Below are 18,898 nucleotides of genomic sequence, written 5' to 3' on the forward strand. Positions count from 1 at the left end.
CCCAATGGGAAACCCACAAGCAGCACCCATGCACAAGAGCCCTCTCCCCTCCTGTGGTTTCCAGCAACTGGTATTCAGAAACATTGCTGTCTCCCACTGTGGAGCCATTGATAGCCCTCTCCTCCATGAATTGGTCTAATTCTCTTTCCAAGCCATCTTGGTTGGCGCCCACCACTACCTCCTGTGGGAGGGAGTTCCATAGTTTAACTACACACACAGCATGAAGAAGGACTTTATTTTGTCTGTCCCATATGGCAGCAGTCAGGGTACCAGTTTCTGACAGATAACTCCCTCCTCTTGCCTTCTGCAATAGTGGGCGGGCAGGAGCTGTCTCAGGTAAGGATGGAATTCTCTCTTTGATCCATGACACAGATAATTTTGATTCCATTGTGTGTCAGCACCTAAACCCTCTTATCAGATAATTGATTCCCTTTGTTTACCCCTAATCCCTGTCAATTGTCTCTCAGATACCAATTACCTGTCTGGGGATTGCATTGTCTCATGTCTCATAGGACAAAGAGCTCCCCAGAGAGGTTCATTCTCTTCATTTGAATCCTCGCTGATTCAACAGAAGAAGCACCAGTCAGTCATTTGCCCAGGGAGAAAAAAGTCTGAGTCTTATTTTGGGATGGATGCAGCTACAACAGGTAGAGAACAAACACCACAAATTCCTATAAAAATCTGGATCTCTTTGGAAGCTTAATCCAGGCTTGTATGTGTAGCACTGAGAGGCCTCCAAATATGTTTTGTATGCTCTCTGCCTTGTCCCAATTTAATTCATTATTCTGGTCTGAATTTGTTCTGGTGAGGCTCTATTTCACCCGTGTTTATTGTAACAGGGGATCTAAAAATGCCTGCATCCTTTTTTCTTTTCAGATATGCGGGTGAAATTTGCAGGCAAGGAACCTCCAGAGTGGATTAAGCCTGTCAAATCCTGCCTCCTGAGATTGATGGGGGGGGGGATCTCTCTGAGCCTTAGTAATGGGGCTTCCCTGTTCTGCTTCAGCTCTTGGTCTTATACCTAAAGGAGTGTCTCTACCCCCATCATTCAGCCCGGACACTGAGGTCCAGCTCTGAGGGCCTTCTGGCAGTTCCCTCATGGCGAGAAGCAAAGTTACAGGGAACCAGGCAGAGGGCCTTCTTGGTTGTGGTGACTGCCCTGTGGAATGCCCTCCCATCAGATGTCAAGGAAAGAAACAACTGACTTTTAGAAGACATCTGAAGGCAGCTCTATTTAGGGAAGCTTTTAATGTCTGATGTTTTATTGTATTTTCAATATTTTGTTGGAAGCCGCCCACAGTGGCTGGGGAAACCCAGCCAGATGGGTGGGGTATTAATAATAATAATAACAGTAGTAAAGGTAAAGGTAAAGGTAAAGGTAAAGGTAAAGGTAAAGGTAAAGGTAAAGGTAAAGGTAAAGGTACCCCTGCCCATACGGGCCAGTCGTGCCCGACTCTGGGGTTGCGTGCTCATCTCGCTCTAGAGGCCGTGAGCCGGCGCCGTCCGAAGACACTTCTGGGTCACGTGGCCAGCGTGACGAAGCTGCAGCTGGCGAGCCAGCACCAGCGCAGCGCACGGAAACACCGTTTACCTTCCCGCTATAAAGCGGTACCTATTTATCTACTTGCACTTAAGAGTGCTTTCAAACCGCTAAGGGGGCAGGAGCTGGGACCGAACGACGGGAGTTCACCCCGCCGCGGGGATTCGAACCGCTGACCATACGATTGGCAAGTCCTAGGCACTGAGGTTTTACCCACAGTGCCACCCGTGTCCCCAATAACAGTAGTAGTAGTAGTAGTAGTAGTAGTAATAGTAATAATAATGATGATGATGATGATGCAGTACTCCCTAGGAAAAGACAGGTGCTCATCTGCCTCCATGATGATGTAGCCTAGAGGAGATTTGGGGGGTGTCAGGCCGTCTGAGCTCCATTTTCTGCTCCTCCATAGCCCCACCATCACCAAGCTCACTTTGTACCCTTCCTCCCTTCAAGGCAGGCCTCTACAGCTGTTTTTCCTGGCTGACTCATTTTGCAGCTCTTACACTTGTTAGGGGAAAAGTCATCTGTCAGCAAAACTAGTCAGTTTTGTTCTGTACTCCCGTGGCTTCAATTTCCCCCTTCTCCCATGGAGGCTTTCAGCTCCTGTCTCTGGAATTTATGTCCTTAAAGTCTCCTAGGGGTTGGTATTGATTTCTGAGTGTTATTTTCACAGTTGTTTCAAACACTCTTTCAGAACCAGCTCAGAAAATCTGTGCCTATGGGGGGGGGGCAGAGGAGCTGCTCTTGGTCCCTTGGGTCTCCCTGACACCCTCTTAAGAACACAGGAACATTACGAAGAATGTGCTGGATCCGGCCAATGACCCGTCCTAGTCCAGCATTCTCATCTCATCATGGCTGACCAGATGCCTGTGGAAAACCCTCAAGGAGGATTCAAGTACAAGAGTCCTTTCCACTCTTGTGATTTTCCAGAAGCTGGTATTCAGAAACATTACTGCCTCCATCTTATAAGGCTATAACTATTGACAGCTACTCGTCGTGATTGATACATCATTATATCTGTATGCCACCTTTATATCTGTATGCTCAAGCACGATACAACATGGAAAAACAACATACGGTAATTACAAACATAACCAAAGTGATCATAAACAATATATGATGGCTATGCTCCCCCTCCATGTTCAGAGGCAGCAATGCTTCTGAACAGCAGTTGCTGGAAATCACAGTAGGCAATGGTGCTCATGTGCTTGGGTCCTGCTCTCTGATTTCCCACAGGCATCTGGTCGGCTACCATAAGAACAGGATGTTGGACCAGATGGGCCTTATCCCAGCAGGCCCCTTTTGTTCTCATGCAAAGAACTGACCTTAGAGAATATCAGAGCAACTGAGAGATACAAAAATCCATCCCTGCCATGCAGTTGCTGTGTTAACCCAAGGGCATCTTTTTTGCCCATCCAGAAATGAGGTTTCTGTCCAAACCACAGCATTGCACAGACATCTGCATGGGTTTCTAGGCAGGTATCCCTCAGGTACTCAGTGTTTAATCAAATGGGGCCCCAATGAAAGGAGGCATATAAGCCATTTAATTTGGAAGTGGCAGTTCATCACAGCAGGAGGACTGCATTTTTGATCCTGAAGTGAGAGTTGCAGCACCAGGGTTGCTTATTATATAGAAATATAATCATTACTCCTGCCTCCTCAAAAAAGAAGTTGCTCAAAGAGGCAAAGGAAGCCTAAAAACAAACACCATTATCTCATAATTGAATGAAGTTACACAAAAACCCCCCACAAGACTAAAACAGCATCAATAAAACAAAGCTCTCCTGAGAGGCAGAACGAACCACAAATAGATTCAAATGAAATTAAGATGCAGCAGAATCAAATGTTTGTTTTAAAAGATATGCTTTCAAAGGCCAGCAGAGAACAGATGGAGAGGAAAGCTTGGACCCTCATGATCTCCCAATGCTCGCCTCCACACCGACCCCTCCCACCCCAGCTTCAGCCCCTGGAAGCAGATGGGCTGCTTTCCTTCTTTTCCCTCCCTGCTGATCTGGGAGTCCTTCCACAAAATCCCCTGGATGTGTGGAAAGTGTTTTAACTCACTCAGATGGAAATGCACTCTGTACTCGCACACACGATTATGCAGATGGTGGATGTGAAGACCAGATCCCCAAAGAGCAGGTCATGTGAGTTTACTTCAGTGGAAAAAGACGGATCAATTTGTATGTGATGACTTCAAGGGTGGATGGATTAAACGGCAACTTTTCCAAAGCTTCATCCTATTTGTGATGTTATCTCAGTACAGCTTCAGCCTGCAAAACCCACTGAACGATTCACCTCTCTTGTCACTCTGACCACATAAGCTTAATGCATCCTTTCACTGGCTTCCTGCTCACTCCTGGATCCAGCACAGTTCAAAACCCTCCTTGGCAGGGTCTCTTTAATAAGAGATTTGTTAATCCTCCTCATCAAATAATCTTTGTGTTTGTTTGTTTTTTTTTTTTAAAATATATGGATGAGCTTATTTGATTGACAGTATCTGAGTACCAAGACCAGTGTTTCTCAACCAGGGGAGTATATGTATGAAGATCGGCAGGGGAGGATGAGTGCTTCCAAAAAATATGTACAATATAAGTAAAAAAACCCAAACCCACCCAAATTAAATTATGAAAGTGTGAAGTGGTATGTGAAGATCACGTGCCGCTTATTACATGATCAGCATGCCATCATGGGTGCACAGGAGTTCAGCATTACCTCTCGGTTGGTGTGATGTACAATATATACAGCACAGTAGCGCATTATGCAGGCTGCAGTGAATTGTGAGAATTTCACACATACTATATATGCCATTGCTATTACCTATAAAATTATCTTTGATTTAAGGGAGATATTTTTAGTGTGTGGTTGAAACAACAATTGTGCAGCTGGAAAAGTGGGGAGGAAAGTGGGAAGAAACACGCCAGGTGGATGTAGTTAGGAAGCACTTCAACGACTGGCAACAGCTGTGATTCTGGCATTTCAGGAGCTGGACTAGATGATCCTTTGGGCAACTTCCAACTCCATGGTTCTATTGTTCTATAGATCAGGCACGTCCAGCTCCCAAGAGCCTGCGATCTACTCCCAGTATAGAAAAACTGGCAGTGAGCTTTTTTGGGGGGAAGGATTGACCAGAGTTGTTGAGCTTTTTTGGGGGACCAATAACGATCACCCAGGAGATCACTAGTATAAGTGATACCGTGATTGACCACAAACATCCCCGCAATCAACCGGTAGATCGTGATTGACGTGTTGGACATGCCTGCTATAGATGATTAAATCAACTTAGTTTCCGCTGAGTTAAACTGCTGAAGCCATGATAATATGTGTCCTTTTTCTTTGGGGCCAGAAAAACAGCCTCTGCTTCACTTACACCTTCAGACAGGCATTTTTTCCTCATATCCTTCTCAATACTCTTCAAGTCCTCCTGTTTTTGTATCATTGCCCTGTCTAGCACCCCATGTTCCTTCTTCTGCAGACAATGCAAAACAGAGCTGGTCTAGGGTCCTTCTCAGCCAATGGTGGCATATTATTATAGATGTAAAATTAATAGGTTTTCTGTTTCTACAGGTAGTTGGGCTCTGAACTAAACAATTTTTTGTTTTCTTAGAAGAGTACTACACTCACAATTCTCTCCCCTGCCACTTCAGCTGGGCATGAGAGACAGAGGAGCTCCATTAGCAAGCCAATCCAGGAAACTCATATTGCGGTAATTTTTCAATCCCTTTTGGTTTCGCTCACCAAATGCCTCAATCCCCTAGTCAGGCCTCTCGGAGTCACCAGACCTGGACTGAGACCATCTAGAAACCCTTGGGGAAAGCAGCCTAGGTTGGCAACTTGATTCTGCACACAATGGATAGCTCAGTTGGTTAGAGTGTGGTGCTGATAACACCAAGATTGCAGGTTTGATCCCCATACGGGACAGCTGCATATTCCTGCATTTCAGGGGATTGGACTAGATGACCCGTTAGGTCCCTTCCAGCTCAATGGTTCTGGTAGAGGGAACTGAGCAGACCATCCTGCCAATTGCACAGCACCCTGTGAGGAAGCCTTTCATCACTGCGCTCCAGTCCTTGCTAGAGCATCTCCAAGAGGAGTTTGGGAGAATCAAGTGTGATTCAGCTGTCAAGGACGTTTTGATCCAAATATCTTTGTGAAGCTGGTCTTCCTGCTCTTATGGCTATTAAAAAAAAGACATTTGATAAGCATGCAACATCTGTTCACAGATTAATAATAATTAAAAAAGAAAATTAAAAGTTCATGTCAAGTTTTTGATTTTTTTGAAAATTGTAAGCACTTTGATTCATTGTTATTTTTTAAACCCCAAAACTTTGGAAGGCGGCGAATTCTCCTCTCTCGGAGGTTTTTCAACAGAGGCTGGATGACCATCTGTCACGGATTCTTTCGTTACGATTCCTGCATTGCAGGTGGCGCGGCTGGGCTAGATGACCGGGGGGGGGGTCCCTTCCAACTCTGCAATTCTATGATTTGTAATTAAAACTCCCGGTATTGCAGTCGTTTAACATAAGGGGAGCCAGGTTTCAAGGTGGGGGCGGGGGGCATGGGATTTTTATATAGCTAAAAGGGGGAAACACTGACGTAGACCAACTACTGACCACGCCCCCGGGCAACCCCGCCCGCCCGCCCCGCCTCTCTCCTTCGCCCGCCGAGCCCTATTGGCCGGTGGGCGTGGCGGCGCGCGGAGGCAGTTGCCTGGCAGCAGCGGGCAGCTGGAGCGGGTTGGCAGCATGAGGAGTCTCGCCGGCGCGCGGGGCCATGGCACTGCCGCGCCTCGTCCTCCTCGGGCTGGTCGTGCGCGCTGCCTCCGCGGAGCAAGGTAGGGGGGAGGAGTGCGCCTAGCCAGGGAGGCTCCACCGAGGGGACGCCGCCCTCCGCCAGGGCCAGGCAGTCCCATTGGAGAAGAGCCACCTCTCGGAGGTAGAGTGCCCACGAGCATGGATGCTCTGCTGGGTCATCAGCCCCCTCCCCCCCCCCCCATGGAGGGGTAGGGCGGGAGGGCGATGCTTTCCTAAAGCGCACCCCCCGCCAGGGTATCCCAGGGGGTTGAGCAACCAAGGAAAACCCCGTCCTCTTCCTTTCCTCCCCTCCCGCAACCCTTTCTTGGTGTTTTTGTGGGCCGGGTGAGTGCTTGCAGGGAGCGAGCCCAGACGGGACGGAGGGGTAGACTGCGGCGGCACATGGAGGCTCCCTTTGGCTCTGCCCCGAGCGCTGCGCCGCCGGAAAGCCCGTCTCCTTCGGGGAACGTTGCCGCCAGCGCCTCCGGAGGGTGTTTGGGGGGCGGCTGAGAACGGGGAGCCCGCCGGGAGACTCAGCGGTCGTCGGGGGTCCTTAAGGTCGCTCGCTTGCTTCGGGAACCCTCTTCCTGGCCCTGGCAGGAAAGTGGTTGCGGAGGAGCGCCATCTCTCCTCAATGGGCTCGGCGCGCCCCTTCTCGCCCAGTGGCCCTGGCAGGAACGCCGCTGCCCAGCTTGGCGGGGGGGGGGGGGGGCGGAGGCGGGACGGGACCGTGCAGCGTCAACGGGGCTCGACCTCGACGGCTTTCTGGGCTAGGCTTGTCACCCCCGCAGATGTTTAGAAAGCTTCCCTCCCGACAGCTCCCGGGCTCAGGCAGGCAGCTCTCCCATGCTCCTTGTTCCTGCTGCCTCCGACACCCCCCTTTCCCCAATCCCAGTCTTTGCCCGCGGGCAGGGACAGTCCTGGTTGCTGCACAGAGCTGAACCTCCCATGCCCAAGAGAGGCCGCGTCCAGAGATGCCAGCCCTCAACTCAGGGCGGTTTCAGTGGCAGCTCCTAGCAAGAGGGTCCAGTAAGGTTTCCTTCAAGAAGTAAGAGGATGGAGCCGCCTTTGAGTCTTGCTGGGGAGAGGATGTTCCTCCTGCCAGGTAAAGCCTCTCCTCCTTTGTTGCCTGCTGTCAGCTGTGGGTTTTGCTGCTGCCTCCAGATGAGCTTTTGACTGCAAATATGCTGCCTGCTATGCCTATCATCTGTTCGGTTTGGCTCTAGAACTGCTTTTGATAAAACAGGCTGGTGTTTTGTTTCCTTTTGTTTTTTGCCCTGAGAATTTTATTTATCAAATTTATATCCCACCTTTCCATCACAAGATCGCAGGGCGGTTTGCAGAATAAAATACAAGATAAAAACACAAGTAAATAAATAAAACTAAAACAATAACCCAATCCCCTCCCCGCAAATTTAGAAGACCGTGGAATATTAACCAGCCAAAGGCCTGGCTGAAATGCTTTTTATTATTATTTAAAGAAAGAAGTGTGTTACAAATAGGGAATGAAATAACCAGAGCACGCTGCTTCTGTTCCTGCGCTAGCTGCTGTCTGGCTTGCAAAGAGCAGTGTCCCTAGCAGACGAAAGCATTCACTGCTTGAACATTGCACTGCTTTGGTCTTGTGGGAATGAACTGGCTTGGATTGGCAGGAGCGTCCTACGAAATCTTTATTATAGTCACTGTGGCAGCTGCTGCTGCTTTGCTTGTCAAGGGGAGGATGTGCCCTGAATCTCTTGGTCAAACAGCTTCTTCTGTGAGATGCCTGGGCAGGATGATGAAGCTGTCATGAGATCAAGATGACTCTTTACCTCTCTCCACCAGTCTCTGCTCTGCAAAACTGCCCCCGGGGGACGGAGGGAATTGAGAAAAGGAGCCTTGGTTCAAAGTGGGAGCATCCATGTTCAGGGTCACAGAGCAGAAGCAGTTAAATCACATGACTGGCACCTCTGGGCATGTAAGGCAGTCAGGGCTTCAGGGCAATGAGCAATTGGCAGAAAGGCAGAATTAAACCGTTTGTGGCCTCACCACAGAACCGACTCTGGGTGGCCTAGTCCTTCCAAGTTCTGGGCCTTCCCTCAAGTACTTCCCAGCTCTGAGGGGACCTCTCAGATATTAGGAACAGGCCTCCTGGGAGCCAGCAGTTCTCAGAAGCTCTGGCAGGCAGCAGCTGAGCCCTCAAGCCCAGCTCTGGTAGGCAGCAGTCAGGCCATAGATTTGCTAGTTTCCATTTGGATTACTTCCCTAAAGATCAACCAGAGTGAACCAAGAGGGCCTGTAAGGGAGAGTTCAGGGACAGGCTCCCCTGCATAGTCTCCTTCTAACGTTTCTCTCTCTCTCTCTTTCAGTCATTTTGTTGGATTCTCAGGAATCGCAAGCTGAACTGGGCTGGACGTCACACCCTTCCAATGGGGTGAGTGGCTGTTCTGGGGCATTTGTGGTTCTAAAACACACTTACTGAGCCTGGCCTAGTAGGCCGGCTTGGGAGTGGTGGTGGTGGTGCTGCCACCAGCAAAGCTGCTGAGGACACCGAGGCCCAATGTCATGTCTTCTCTTTGGCCAGCTGGTGATCTCCCCCCCCCCCCAGGTTAGTTTTGTTTACTGATTAAGAGAATGGCTGCTTTGCGTCTCCCTCAGCAAGGACCCTGCCTGCTGCCTGAAGTCACTTTGGTGGCAGAGAGAAGGGCACTCATGGTCTCTCAGGATGGGCAAGCTGTTTCGCTAATGGCCAGGCAATTGCAAGAGGATGGCTCCCCATTGGCTTTAACTGTTGAAATCTGGTTTGAGAAGCCCCAGGTGGCCTCAGAAGCCTGCTAGGCTTTTTCTTTTTTCTTTTTAAACTTTTAAAGTTTGTTATTAGTAAGTAAAATAAACCAAAGAAAAATTGTGTGAAGAAGTACTCACAATATTACAGCAGGGTGAAAGCATAGAGTCATTATAGTTAAATTTATTGCTCCAAAACATTACATAATATACTCATTTCTTCCCCATAAATCTGTTAGGCTGGTTTATTTGTATTCTTTTGTAATAAGTTAGCTTTAGTTACTATAGCCCAAATTTTAGCAATCCATTTGGATGTAGCAGGAAATATGTCCAACCCCCCCCCCCCCATTTTTAGCTACCATAATCCTAACAGCAGTTATAAGATTAAACACAATTCCTCAATCATTCTGTGGAATAACATCTTATAGATAACCAAGTAGAAATCTTTGACGTTCTAAGGGTATACGATACCCTAGCATATCAAGGATATTGGCCTAAATAGATTTCTAGAATACAGTGGTGCCTTGCAAGACGAAATTAATTCGTTCCACAAGTTTTTTCTTCTTGCGAGTTTTTCGTCTTGCGAAGCACGGTTTCCCATAGGAATGCATTGAAAATCAATTAATGCGTTCCTAGGGAGACCGCCTTCAGACCAGGTCCGGGGACAGTCTGTCCCTGGACCTCTTCTGAAGGCCGGCGGGGGGGGGGGGAGAAGGACTTTTCTCCCCACCGCCAGCCTTCAGAACAGCCAGGGCTGCCTAGGCTACGGATAGCAGCCTGCTGCCCGGTGCGAGGGACGCTCTGAAGCAGAGCGCCCCTCGCGCGGGGCAGACATTCGCAGCTTGGGGAGCCCTGCAGGACTTCCCCGCAGGGCTCTCCAAGCTGCGGATAGGGGTAGCAGTCTGCTATCCGCAGCTTGGAGAGCCCTGCGGGGAACTCTTCTGAAGGCTGGCGGGGGAGAAGGGCTTTTCTTCCCACCGCCAGCCTTCAGAACAGCCTTCTGAATGTTGGCGGTGGGGAGGAAAAACCCTCCTCCCACCGCAAGCCCCGGGAACAGAGGAGAGGCACTGCGCGCCTTCTCCTCTGTTCCCGGACCTCCCACCGCAAGCCTTCAGGACAGGTCCGGGAACAGAGGAGAAGGCGCGCTGCGCTTCCCCGCTGTCCCCGGAGATTTCCCTATGGGCTTTCATCTTGCGAAGCAAGCCCATAGGGAAATTCGTCTTGTGAAGCTGCTAAAAAATCGGAAAACCCTTTCGTCTTGCGGGTTTTTCGTTTAGCGAGGCATTCGTCTTGCGGGGCACCACTGTATTGGTATCTGAGAACAGTTCCAAAAGATGTGTATATAATCTGCTTCATTTAATCACATATCTTCCTTTTTTCTGCTAATTCTCATGGACTATGAAACAAACACCAGAGCACCAGTCCTATTTTTCTAGAAAAAAGAGGTGCTGGAATTCTTATAATGGCAATGGAGCCTACCCGAGAGGTAACAGAACTGAGTTCCAGTAGAAAAAAAAAGCCCTCATTGGCACCAATGACAGACGGGCTCCTTTGCAGGGAGGACCCCAAGCATTGCGAAGTAGCCATTTCCACGGAATAACAGGTGTGTCTCCTTTCATATCCTCTGCAGTGGGAAGAGATCAGTGGGGTGGACGAGAAGGACCGGCCCATCCGCACATACCAGATCTGTAACGTCATGGAGCCGAACCAGAACAACTGGCTGCAGACCACGTGGATTTCTCGGCAGGGTGGCCAGAGGATCTTTGTGGAGGTGAAATTCACCCTCAGGGACTGCAACAGCATCCCAGGGGTGGGGGGCACCTGCAAGGAGACCTTCAACCTCTACTACGCAGAGTCTGACTCCAGCCTGGGCCCCAACGTCAGCGAGCAGAAGTACGCCAAAATAGACACCATCGCTGCTGACGAGAGCTTCACCCAGGGGGATCTGGGCGAGCGGAAGATGAAGCTCAATGTGGAGCTGAGGGAGATCGGGCACCTCAGCAAGAGGGGCTTCCACCTGGGCTTCCAGGATGTGGGCGCCTGCGTGGCACTGGTGTCCGTACGGGTCTATTACAAGAAGTGCTTCTCCACGGTGCGGAACTTGGCCACCTTCCCCGACACGGTAGCGGAAGCTGCCTTTGCCACCCTGGTGGAAGTGAAGGGGGCCTGCGTCAACCACTCTGAGGTGGAGGCAGATGGCCCTCCCAGAATGCACTGCAGCGCAGAGGGGGAGTGGCTGGTCCCCATTGGGAAGTGCACCTGCAGGGCTGGCTTTGAAGAAAAGGGCAGCAGGTGTCAAGGTAAAAGGAACAGCTGTCTGTACCCTTTCCCTTACGCCGAGGCTGCGTCATCCACCCACCCCGTCACCTGGTTCTAACGGGCAAATCATGTGTTTTGTAGAACTCACCATTTGCTGCAACCAGCCCTTACTGTGTATGTGCACCCAGGGCCTTTGGGCTAAGATATGATGGCATCTAAAGGCAACTGAGATTGTGGAGCCTCTCCTCTCCTCTCCGTGCCAACAGCAATACTCCCATTGTTGGATTTTTCTCTCTTGAGTTGTGGAATCCCTGAATCATTTAACAGCCATCCTTAAAAATATTACGAGACTGGACATGATCTCATGCGCTGCAGTCTTAATGAGCCTGCAGATGTAATCATTTTCAGGATCAGCAAAAGCAGGAGAGTCTTGTCAAGGGGCTTGGTTAAATTAAAATTACAGTAATTTAGAAACACTTTTTTTGAGAGAGAGAGAGGAAGTGGATTTCTTCCAGTCTTTGCTCTCTTCTGTTGATTTACGCACATGCTCTGAGGGCAACTGCCCTAGGTCCATCATGCGAGGCTGACACATTGTCCATCAACTGCCCAGCTCCTCCTGTCAGGGTGACCAGAAACCTGAAGGGTTTGCAAGGTGGTTTTTACCCCTGCTTGGTGTCCTTCTTCTCACAGTTGATCTCAATGCTCCAGGCTTGTGGGCTGCTTAGTTTTGCTTCTGACTTGATGCTCTCCTTGCTTTTCTTCATTTGGAAGTGGGTCCAGAACCTGGGCAGGAAGACAACTCTGCTCTTCCAGATGTGGTTGGTTGGACTCAGATTTCTGCTGAGCTCCATTCCGCCCCAGCCAGTGATCGGCAATGATGGGAGTTGTAGTCCAGCAACATTTGGCCTAGAATGAAGGTGGAGGCGTAGGATGCAGGGCAGTTTAGGGGACTTGCAGCATTTGCTAAGGGGGGTGGAGTCGGGAAGGGGCAAACGGGATGTTGTCCCTCAAAGTTATTCTGACTGGTTGAGAGTTTCCACAAGTCTTATCATTGGGCAACTGTAGATGAGAACTTAACTCCAATGACATCTTTGGAGAAGCTTAAATTATCCCAGGGCAAAGTGGTGATTCTGGCCTCAGGGCCCCCCAAGTCCTTGGCAGGTGTTGGGCAACAGCCAGTTCTAACACACAACTTTGACACAGCTCTTACGGGTTGCCAGGAAGGCTTGAGAAAAGCACACAGTCTTCCCAGCCCCTCAAATTGGCAGCAATCCCTTTTTTTTCAGTGTAATATGACTTTTGTGCATTTTAATTAAAAATGGCTTGGCCAGCCCACCCCACCCCCCTCATTTCTTTCCATGACTGGCCTGGATTTGTCTGCAGAAAAACTGTGTTTAATAAGCATTTTTCAGTTTTGCATATTTGGCTACTTGGGGGGAAGACACTCCTTATTTAGTTTTCTTCTCTCTTTTTATTTTGACTTCTTCCAGTTTGGGAGCCTGCTTGCAAAACCCAAAGCACCAGCAGTATTGACCGTCTCCTGGTTGGCTTTCATGCCCTGCTTTGACCTTGTGGAGATGATGGGTGTCTCCCCCTCCCCTCGCCTCCCCTGCTCCATGCAGCAGTTCCCCCCTAATGACATGATCAAACACCCCTGACACATGTATGCTAACTAGGGCAATTTCCTGATTAAAGAAAGTTGATTAACTGATTAAAACTGCATATATTTGAATATGAATGAATGAAAATAACCCTGAAAGAGAGGCCCATTATTCCTTTCCTTTTTTTGGAGGCTATATCTAGGAGGTTTGAGGTGAGATTGGAAGAAGGGAGGGAGGTGTCCAGTTCTGCATATTGACAAGCTAGAATGTATGCAGAAGAGGGTGGCCAAGTTGATCAAGGGTCTGAAAAGCAAGCCTTGTGAGGAATAGTTGAGGCATATTTAGCCTGGAGAAGAAAAGACCGAGAGGGGATACACTTGACATCTTCAAATATCTGAAGGCTGTCCCATAGAAGATGGAGCAAGCTTTTTTTCAGCTGCTCCAGAGGGTAGGACCTAAACCAATAGAATCAAATGACAAGAAATGAGATTCCAACCAAGCATCAGGAAGAAGTTTCTGATGGCATGAACTATTTATGAGAAATGGGTTCCCTTGGAAGGTAATGGACTCTCCATTGGAGGTTTAAAGCAGAATTTAGATGGCCATCTGTCAGGGATTCTTTAGCTTGATTCTTGCTTTACAGGGGGCTGGACTAAATAATTATTGTGATCCCTTCCAAATGTACAATTCTGTGATTCTGTTCCCCTGATCATGAAGTGAAGTCCATATCTTGAGGACACTGGCAAAGCAGGCATTAGGTGACCTGATGGTGACAGCTCCTCCACTAGCTCAGCAGACCAAAAAATTTCCTGCAGTCCATCTATTTTCATAGTTCTCTATAAAGAATGGAAATGTTTGCATGATATTGGTTCAGCTGTTTACTGTTTTAAAACCTGTCTCAGTTGGCAACAGCAGCCACCTTAAGGATGTGGCAAGTTTATTCCCCACTCCCCCCAAAAAAAACTTAAGAGGAACTCTGTGACTGTGTATTTGCAGTCAAATGCTCCTCTGTGCTTATTTGGGTCTCAAACCTCACCCTGATTCCCTTGGAATGGAGGGGGCGATGAGCCTGCCTAGCTTTGTGACTGCTCATCTGCTGGTCTCTCTCTGTGCTGAAGTCACTGGCTGTGCTTGGATGTTACTCCAGTGAGTGGAGCTTCATGATGCAGTAGATGAAGGAGAAGCCTCCCCTCCCTTTCAAGTTCTGAACTCCCCCTTAACTCTGATGCAGTCACAAGGAAGCTGAAAGATTCAACTTCACTTATTGATTACCTATGGTTTAGCTTGTCATCTGAAGTTCATAAACTGTGGTTAATCTTAATTATAGTTTTAACTATGGCTGGTGCAAAGGAGCCAAGATCATATCATACATGGTTTACACTAGCCATGGTTAAAACTGGATGATTTGTTAAGCTGCAGTTAATATAAAACATAAGTAAAGTCTTCTAGTCTTGTTGCACCTGTGCTGGAGGGGAGGCACACAAGCCCCAGAATAGGATAGGGTCATTCTCATGCTAAACTATGGTTAGCAAGCTAGCCCACTGGGCCTTCCATCACTGGCTGTAGGAAGGCGAGAAATGTTTTCGCATCCTGCTGGGCACGTATTTTTGTGAATCTGGAGCCCTCCAGCACAAGAAGCAGCTAACAACTCCTACAAACGCTGCCCATCTTTCTCACACCCTTCGCTCAGCAGCAGCAAGGAGACTTCCAGCGAAGTCCAAGGTTAATATTTATCAGCTGGGTTTCTTGCAAATGAGACAACTTCAACCAGCCATCAAATTAATATGATGGAGATCCAGTTCCAAAAATAACTGTCAGCCACTTCTCCTTGACAGAGGCATAAATTGGTGCTGCAGGAGAATTTCTATTACAGCATGTTCCTCTCTGGCTTTGACAGCAGTGGTGGGAGGCTGTACTGTGTTAATATTCCGCTGGCTTTGTGGCAGGCAGGCGTGGCTGAGGAAAGTGGCCGCTTTGCAGGGAGCCTCTGTTGCAGAGGCAATTGCCAGCCCTGTGCCAAGAAATGAAGAGATAATTTTTTGGCTGTGCCTCAGGCCTCTGAAAATCTTCTGAGCAAAGGTAGTGGAAGAGCCTGAACTCATTTCAGGGTGGACTTGGAAAGAGGCTCAGAAATTAATTTCTTTCCTTTGGGTTAGGGAAAGGAGTTCTGCCTCTCAAGTCCACCTACTCTGTGAGAAGCGCTTGCAGGATTTGCCCCTCCTGTGTCATTACAGACAGAAGTCGACTTGCCGCTCACAAAGGAAGGACTTCATCTTGTTCTGCCTGCTGTTAAATTTGGCACGAGACAGTTGGAGGAGGGGGGAGAAGGAGGAGGAAGGATCCTGCCTCTTAATGGCTCCTGTGCCCATTAAACCAGGGGACAACTTTAATTGGCTGATGGATTCTACAGAAGTGTCCAGGAACATAATTAAGCTGCATGGTGTAATTGGGGTTAATAATAATTAGGCAAGATGGAGTGAATTGCTGTCTGGGCCCTTCTGTTTCTTTCTCAAATTTGACCTTCAGTAACTGATAGCAGTCTGGAATCTGCATAATCCTCTCTTGCAGAAGCCGGTGTAGCTGAAAGGCCCTGCTGGGGCAAACCAGGGTTCGTATGCTCTAGAAGTTTGCCTGGTATCAGTGTTGAACTCTCTGGTCTGTAGTTTCTGCACTTTTCTCTTTTTTGCAGTTAGGGAGTGGAGGACATTCACCCATCTCCACTTCTCAGGCAATTCTCAAAGGCTGCAGTCAGTGGCTCTGAAATATCATAATAGCCACAATCTGCTTTCGCAACTGAGGCTGCAATTCATCTGGCCCTGTAGACTTAAAAATCATTTGTTAAAATTTTCAGTATACTACCTTGTCTTTCAAAGGACTATCAAGGCAGTTTACAGGGCAAAAAAAAGCAGAGCATAGTATAACAACAAAAACCATGTAATTTATAGTAGTCTGGTTTCTCTAACCATCTCCCTATTTATTCTGGGCTACAAGACCCTCATTGTGTCATTCCTTCCACTTTCAAGATCAAATCAGAATCTGGAGCTAATCTGTGGTGATTTGTCTATCATTCCATCTCCTGCCCACCTCCCCTCTTCCTCTCAGCTCTCCTGGTCAGATTTCCTGGTCAGGTTCATGAAGCTTGTCTTCTAGGAGAAAAAGCCATTCAAAGAACCTGCTTCCTCTGTCTTCACAATTGTGTATGTGTGCAGATTAGACAGTGGAAGAAGAGCTGTCTGCTTTCTCTGTGTCTGCCAGATGGTTGCAAGAAAGGCACCCCTGCGACTGTGGAGCTTTCCTCTTTTCCCTCCTGGACTTGGCAATGCATGAATTGGCCCTGCCAGTTTGTGTGAACCACAACTCTGCATGTAAACATAGCTGCTCTGATCCTGCAAAAGACCAGTGGCCTGTCCCTTATGGAGGAGTTTCTTGCATGTCCAGACAATGGCAAGTCTAGCCTGATGTATCAACCGTGTGGTTCACTGGAAGATCAACAGGAGCTGCAGCTCAGGCCTCATGCAGCTAGACTGTGGACTCAGAACAGCTGAAAGAGCCGCTTCTAATCTCAGAATTGCATGAGTGACGTCTGCCACCCGAGAACTCTGTAACACCAGAGCAGAGGAATCAGAGACCTGCTGCTTGCTTTTGCAGCATGTCACTGATCCTGCCACTTTCTGCCTCTTTGTTTCCTTGGCGCATCCTCCCTCTCATAGGGTCCCTCAAACCTCCTGCTTCATTATTGTGCTGAGCCACATATTACATTGCCTGTCTGAAATAATTACGGGTATGGAAATCACAGCAGAGGCTCACACAATTTTCCCCCTGACACTTAATTTTCAAGGAGACAACTCTGAAAATTACAAGCATTGCTACTTGTTTTGTGCAATCCTTGTCAAGCGAATGGAATCTTTGGCTGCCCTGGGGGGGACCCATTTGTTACACAAGCGCAGGGAGTAAATGTAGTGGGTACCAAGTGAGAACAAAATTGGTAGGTGATTTTCTTTGGGGGATTAGACCTATCCATGCCAAGAGCTTGCTATTTTCTCTGCCATGCTACATATTGCATGCAATGACTTGAAGAGGCAGAAGCAGAAGTTGCATTTTGTGTGTGATCTTCCTCTCCTGACATTTTGCTGAGAACTCTGTGGAGAGTGATGTGTCTATGCTAGGGTTGCCTGATTTCTCCCATAACCAGAATACCCCAAGCCAGCCTTCTGCACTAACTTTCCACAATTAGTTTCTCCTGTGTAAGGTCTTGGTAGAATGGTGAGGAAGATGCATGATCTAGTAATTTGTCGCTGTGATGCACAGTTTTACAAGGGACAAACCTTAAGGAGGTTTTGCATTCGAATATTTGGAATGTATAGCTGAAAGACCACTGGCAGAAGTTTTCATAGTTTCCCCCAGATAGTAAGTTGAAAGAACCATTTTAAATGGAGACCTTGTGATGGGCAAAGGCATCTCTGACTCTTTTGATCGCTGGTTTGTTGTCTTCTTTTTGCAAAGCATAAAGAGAAGGAACAAGGTTTGCCTTCTCTACTGCTCCGTGGGGTTCAGTCTTCATGCAGGGCTGGAAAAGTCTTCTGCTTGGAACCCACGAGAGCTGCTGCCAGCCGGGGTAGGCAGTCCTGAGCGAGATGGAACTGATGAGCTTCATGTATTCCTCTGGGTGCAGCAACACTTCCCCCAATACACCTTTTAAATATATTCCCCTCTTTGCAACTCATTGCCCCAGTTTTGTGCTGGGTCCTTCCCCAGGAATGGCTTGGCCTCAGCTCTGTTGCCTCTTGCTGTCTCCTTTCAGCCTGCTCCCCTGGATATTACAAGAGGTCTGCTCGGATTCTGCGCTGCTCTCCCTGCCCTCCACACAGCTTTACACAGCAGGATGGTTCCACCTTTTGCTTCTGCCAGGCGACCTACACCCGGGCCCCTTCAGACTTGCCGTCTGCACCCTGCACCCGTAAGGCATCCTTTTCTTTCTGGTAGTAGAGATTGCAAGGTTGGCTCATCCATCAGTGAGGGGTGCTAAGAGGCATCCTCAATCACACAAGCACCTTTGCAAGCAGGTGTGTGTGTGTGTGTGTAACCAATGGGTGTGTGGCTTTTCTGAATCTTGGGCCTGGAGTTGCAGCACGCCATGATGGCATTGCATTGCATGACAGCTCCAGAGGCGGAATAGCAAGAAAACTAGTGGCAGAATGGCCACCTGTTTTGCTTATTTAAAAACAGGGCTCTACCATTTAAAGTGCCCTTTGAAGTTAGGCTGCCATGCAACATCCCCACCCCTTGCCGCTGATATGCCTAACCACCGTCTTGTTTGCAGGACCCCCATCGGCACCTGTGAACCTCGTCTACCGCTTGAAGCAGTCCACCCTAGTCCTCGAGTGGAGTCCCCCGGTTGACTTGGGGGGGCGCAGCGACATCTTCTATAACCTCCTGTGCCTTCACTGCTCCCCCTCCTCTCAGTGCACACCCTGCGGCCATGGGGTGAGCTTCGTGCCCCAGCAGAGGGGCTTGGTGGGCAGGACAGCCACCCTCATGAACTTGCTGCCCCAGGCAAACTACACCATCCGCGTGGAGGCTGTCAATGGTGTCTCAGGCTTGGGTAGCTCATCTGAACAGCCATATGCAGAAATGACCATCTTTACTGGGGTGACAGGTAGGAAAGCAGGTGGGGTGTTTTGTGGGGGGAGGTATTCTCCCTGCTTGATGTGCCTGCCTTTCAGCCTGTTGCTTACGAAAAATTTTATGATCTCTGTGTTTAATGCATTTATATCTTTCCTTTGAGAAGCCTAAGGAGACACACGTGATTCTTCCTCCTTCCTCATTATTCCCCACAACAACCTTGTGAAGTAGGTGAGGCTGAGAAGCAGTGCCTGGCCCCCAAGGTCTCCCAGTGAGCTTCATGGCTGAGTGATGATTCAAACCCTGGTCTCTCCCAGGTC

The 18,898-nt window shown here is 48.7% G+C and overlaps 1 protein-coding gene across 3 annotated transcripts in view; it reads left to right on the plus strand.

Annotated features, from left to right (window-relative positions):
* Positions 1 to 18,898, plus strand: part of EPHA10 (EPH receptor A10) — a 39,524-nt gene that overhangs the window by 2,691 nt on the left and 17,935 nt on the right. Inside the window, exons 1-5 of one of the 3 annotated variants that reach the window (XM_081872417.1) lie at positions 6,280 to 6,374; positions 8,682 to 8,746; positions 10,727 to 11,396; positions 17,758 to 17,913; positions 18,277 to 18,612. In XM_081872417.1, coding sequence (XP_081728543.1) covers positions 6,314 to 6,374; positions 8,682 to 8,746; positions 10,727 to 11,396; positions 17,758 to 17,913; positions 18,277 to 18,612 — 1,288 coding nt within the window. In that variant the 5' untranslated portion in view covers positions 6,280 to 6,313. Of the gene's footprint in view, positions 1 to 6,279; positions 6,375 to 7,179; positions 7,439 to 8,681; positions 8,747 to 10,726; positions 11,397 to 17,757; positions 17,914 to 18,276; positions 18,613 to 18,898 lie in introns of those variants that run through there. The other 2 variants (XM_081872418.1, XM_081872419.1) reach the window with 2 other exon arrangements.

This window comes from Podarcis erhardii (genome assembly GCF_964252035.2).
Source record: "Podarcis erhardii genome assembly, chromosome: 7".
NCBI classification, from domain to species: domain Eukaryota; kingdom Metazoa; phylum Chordata; class Lepidosauria; order Squamata; family Lacertidae; genus Podarcis; species Podarcis erhardii.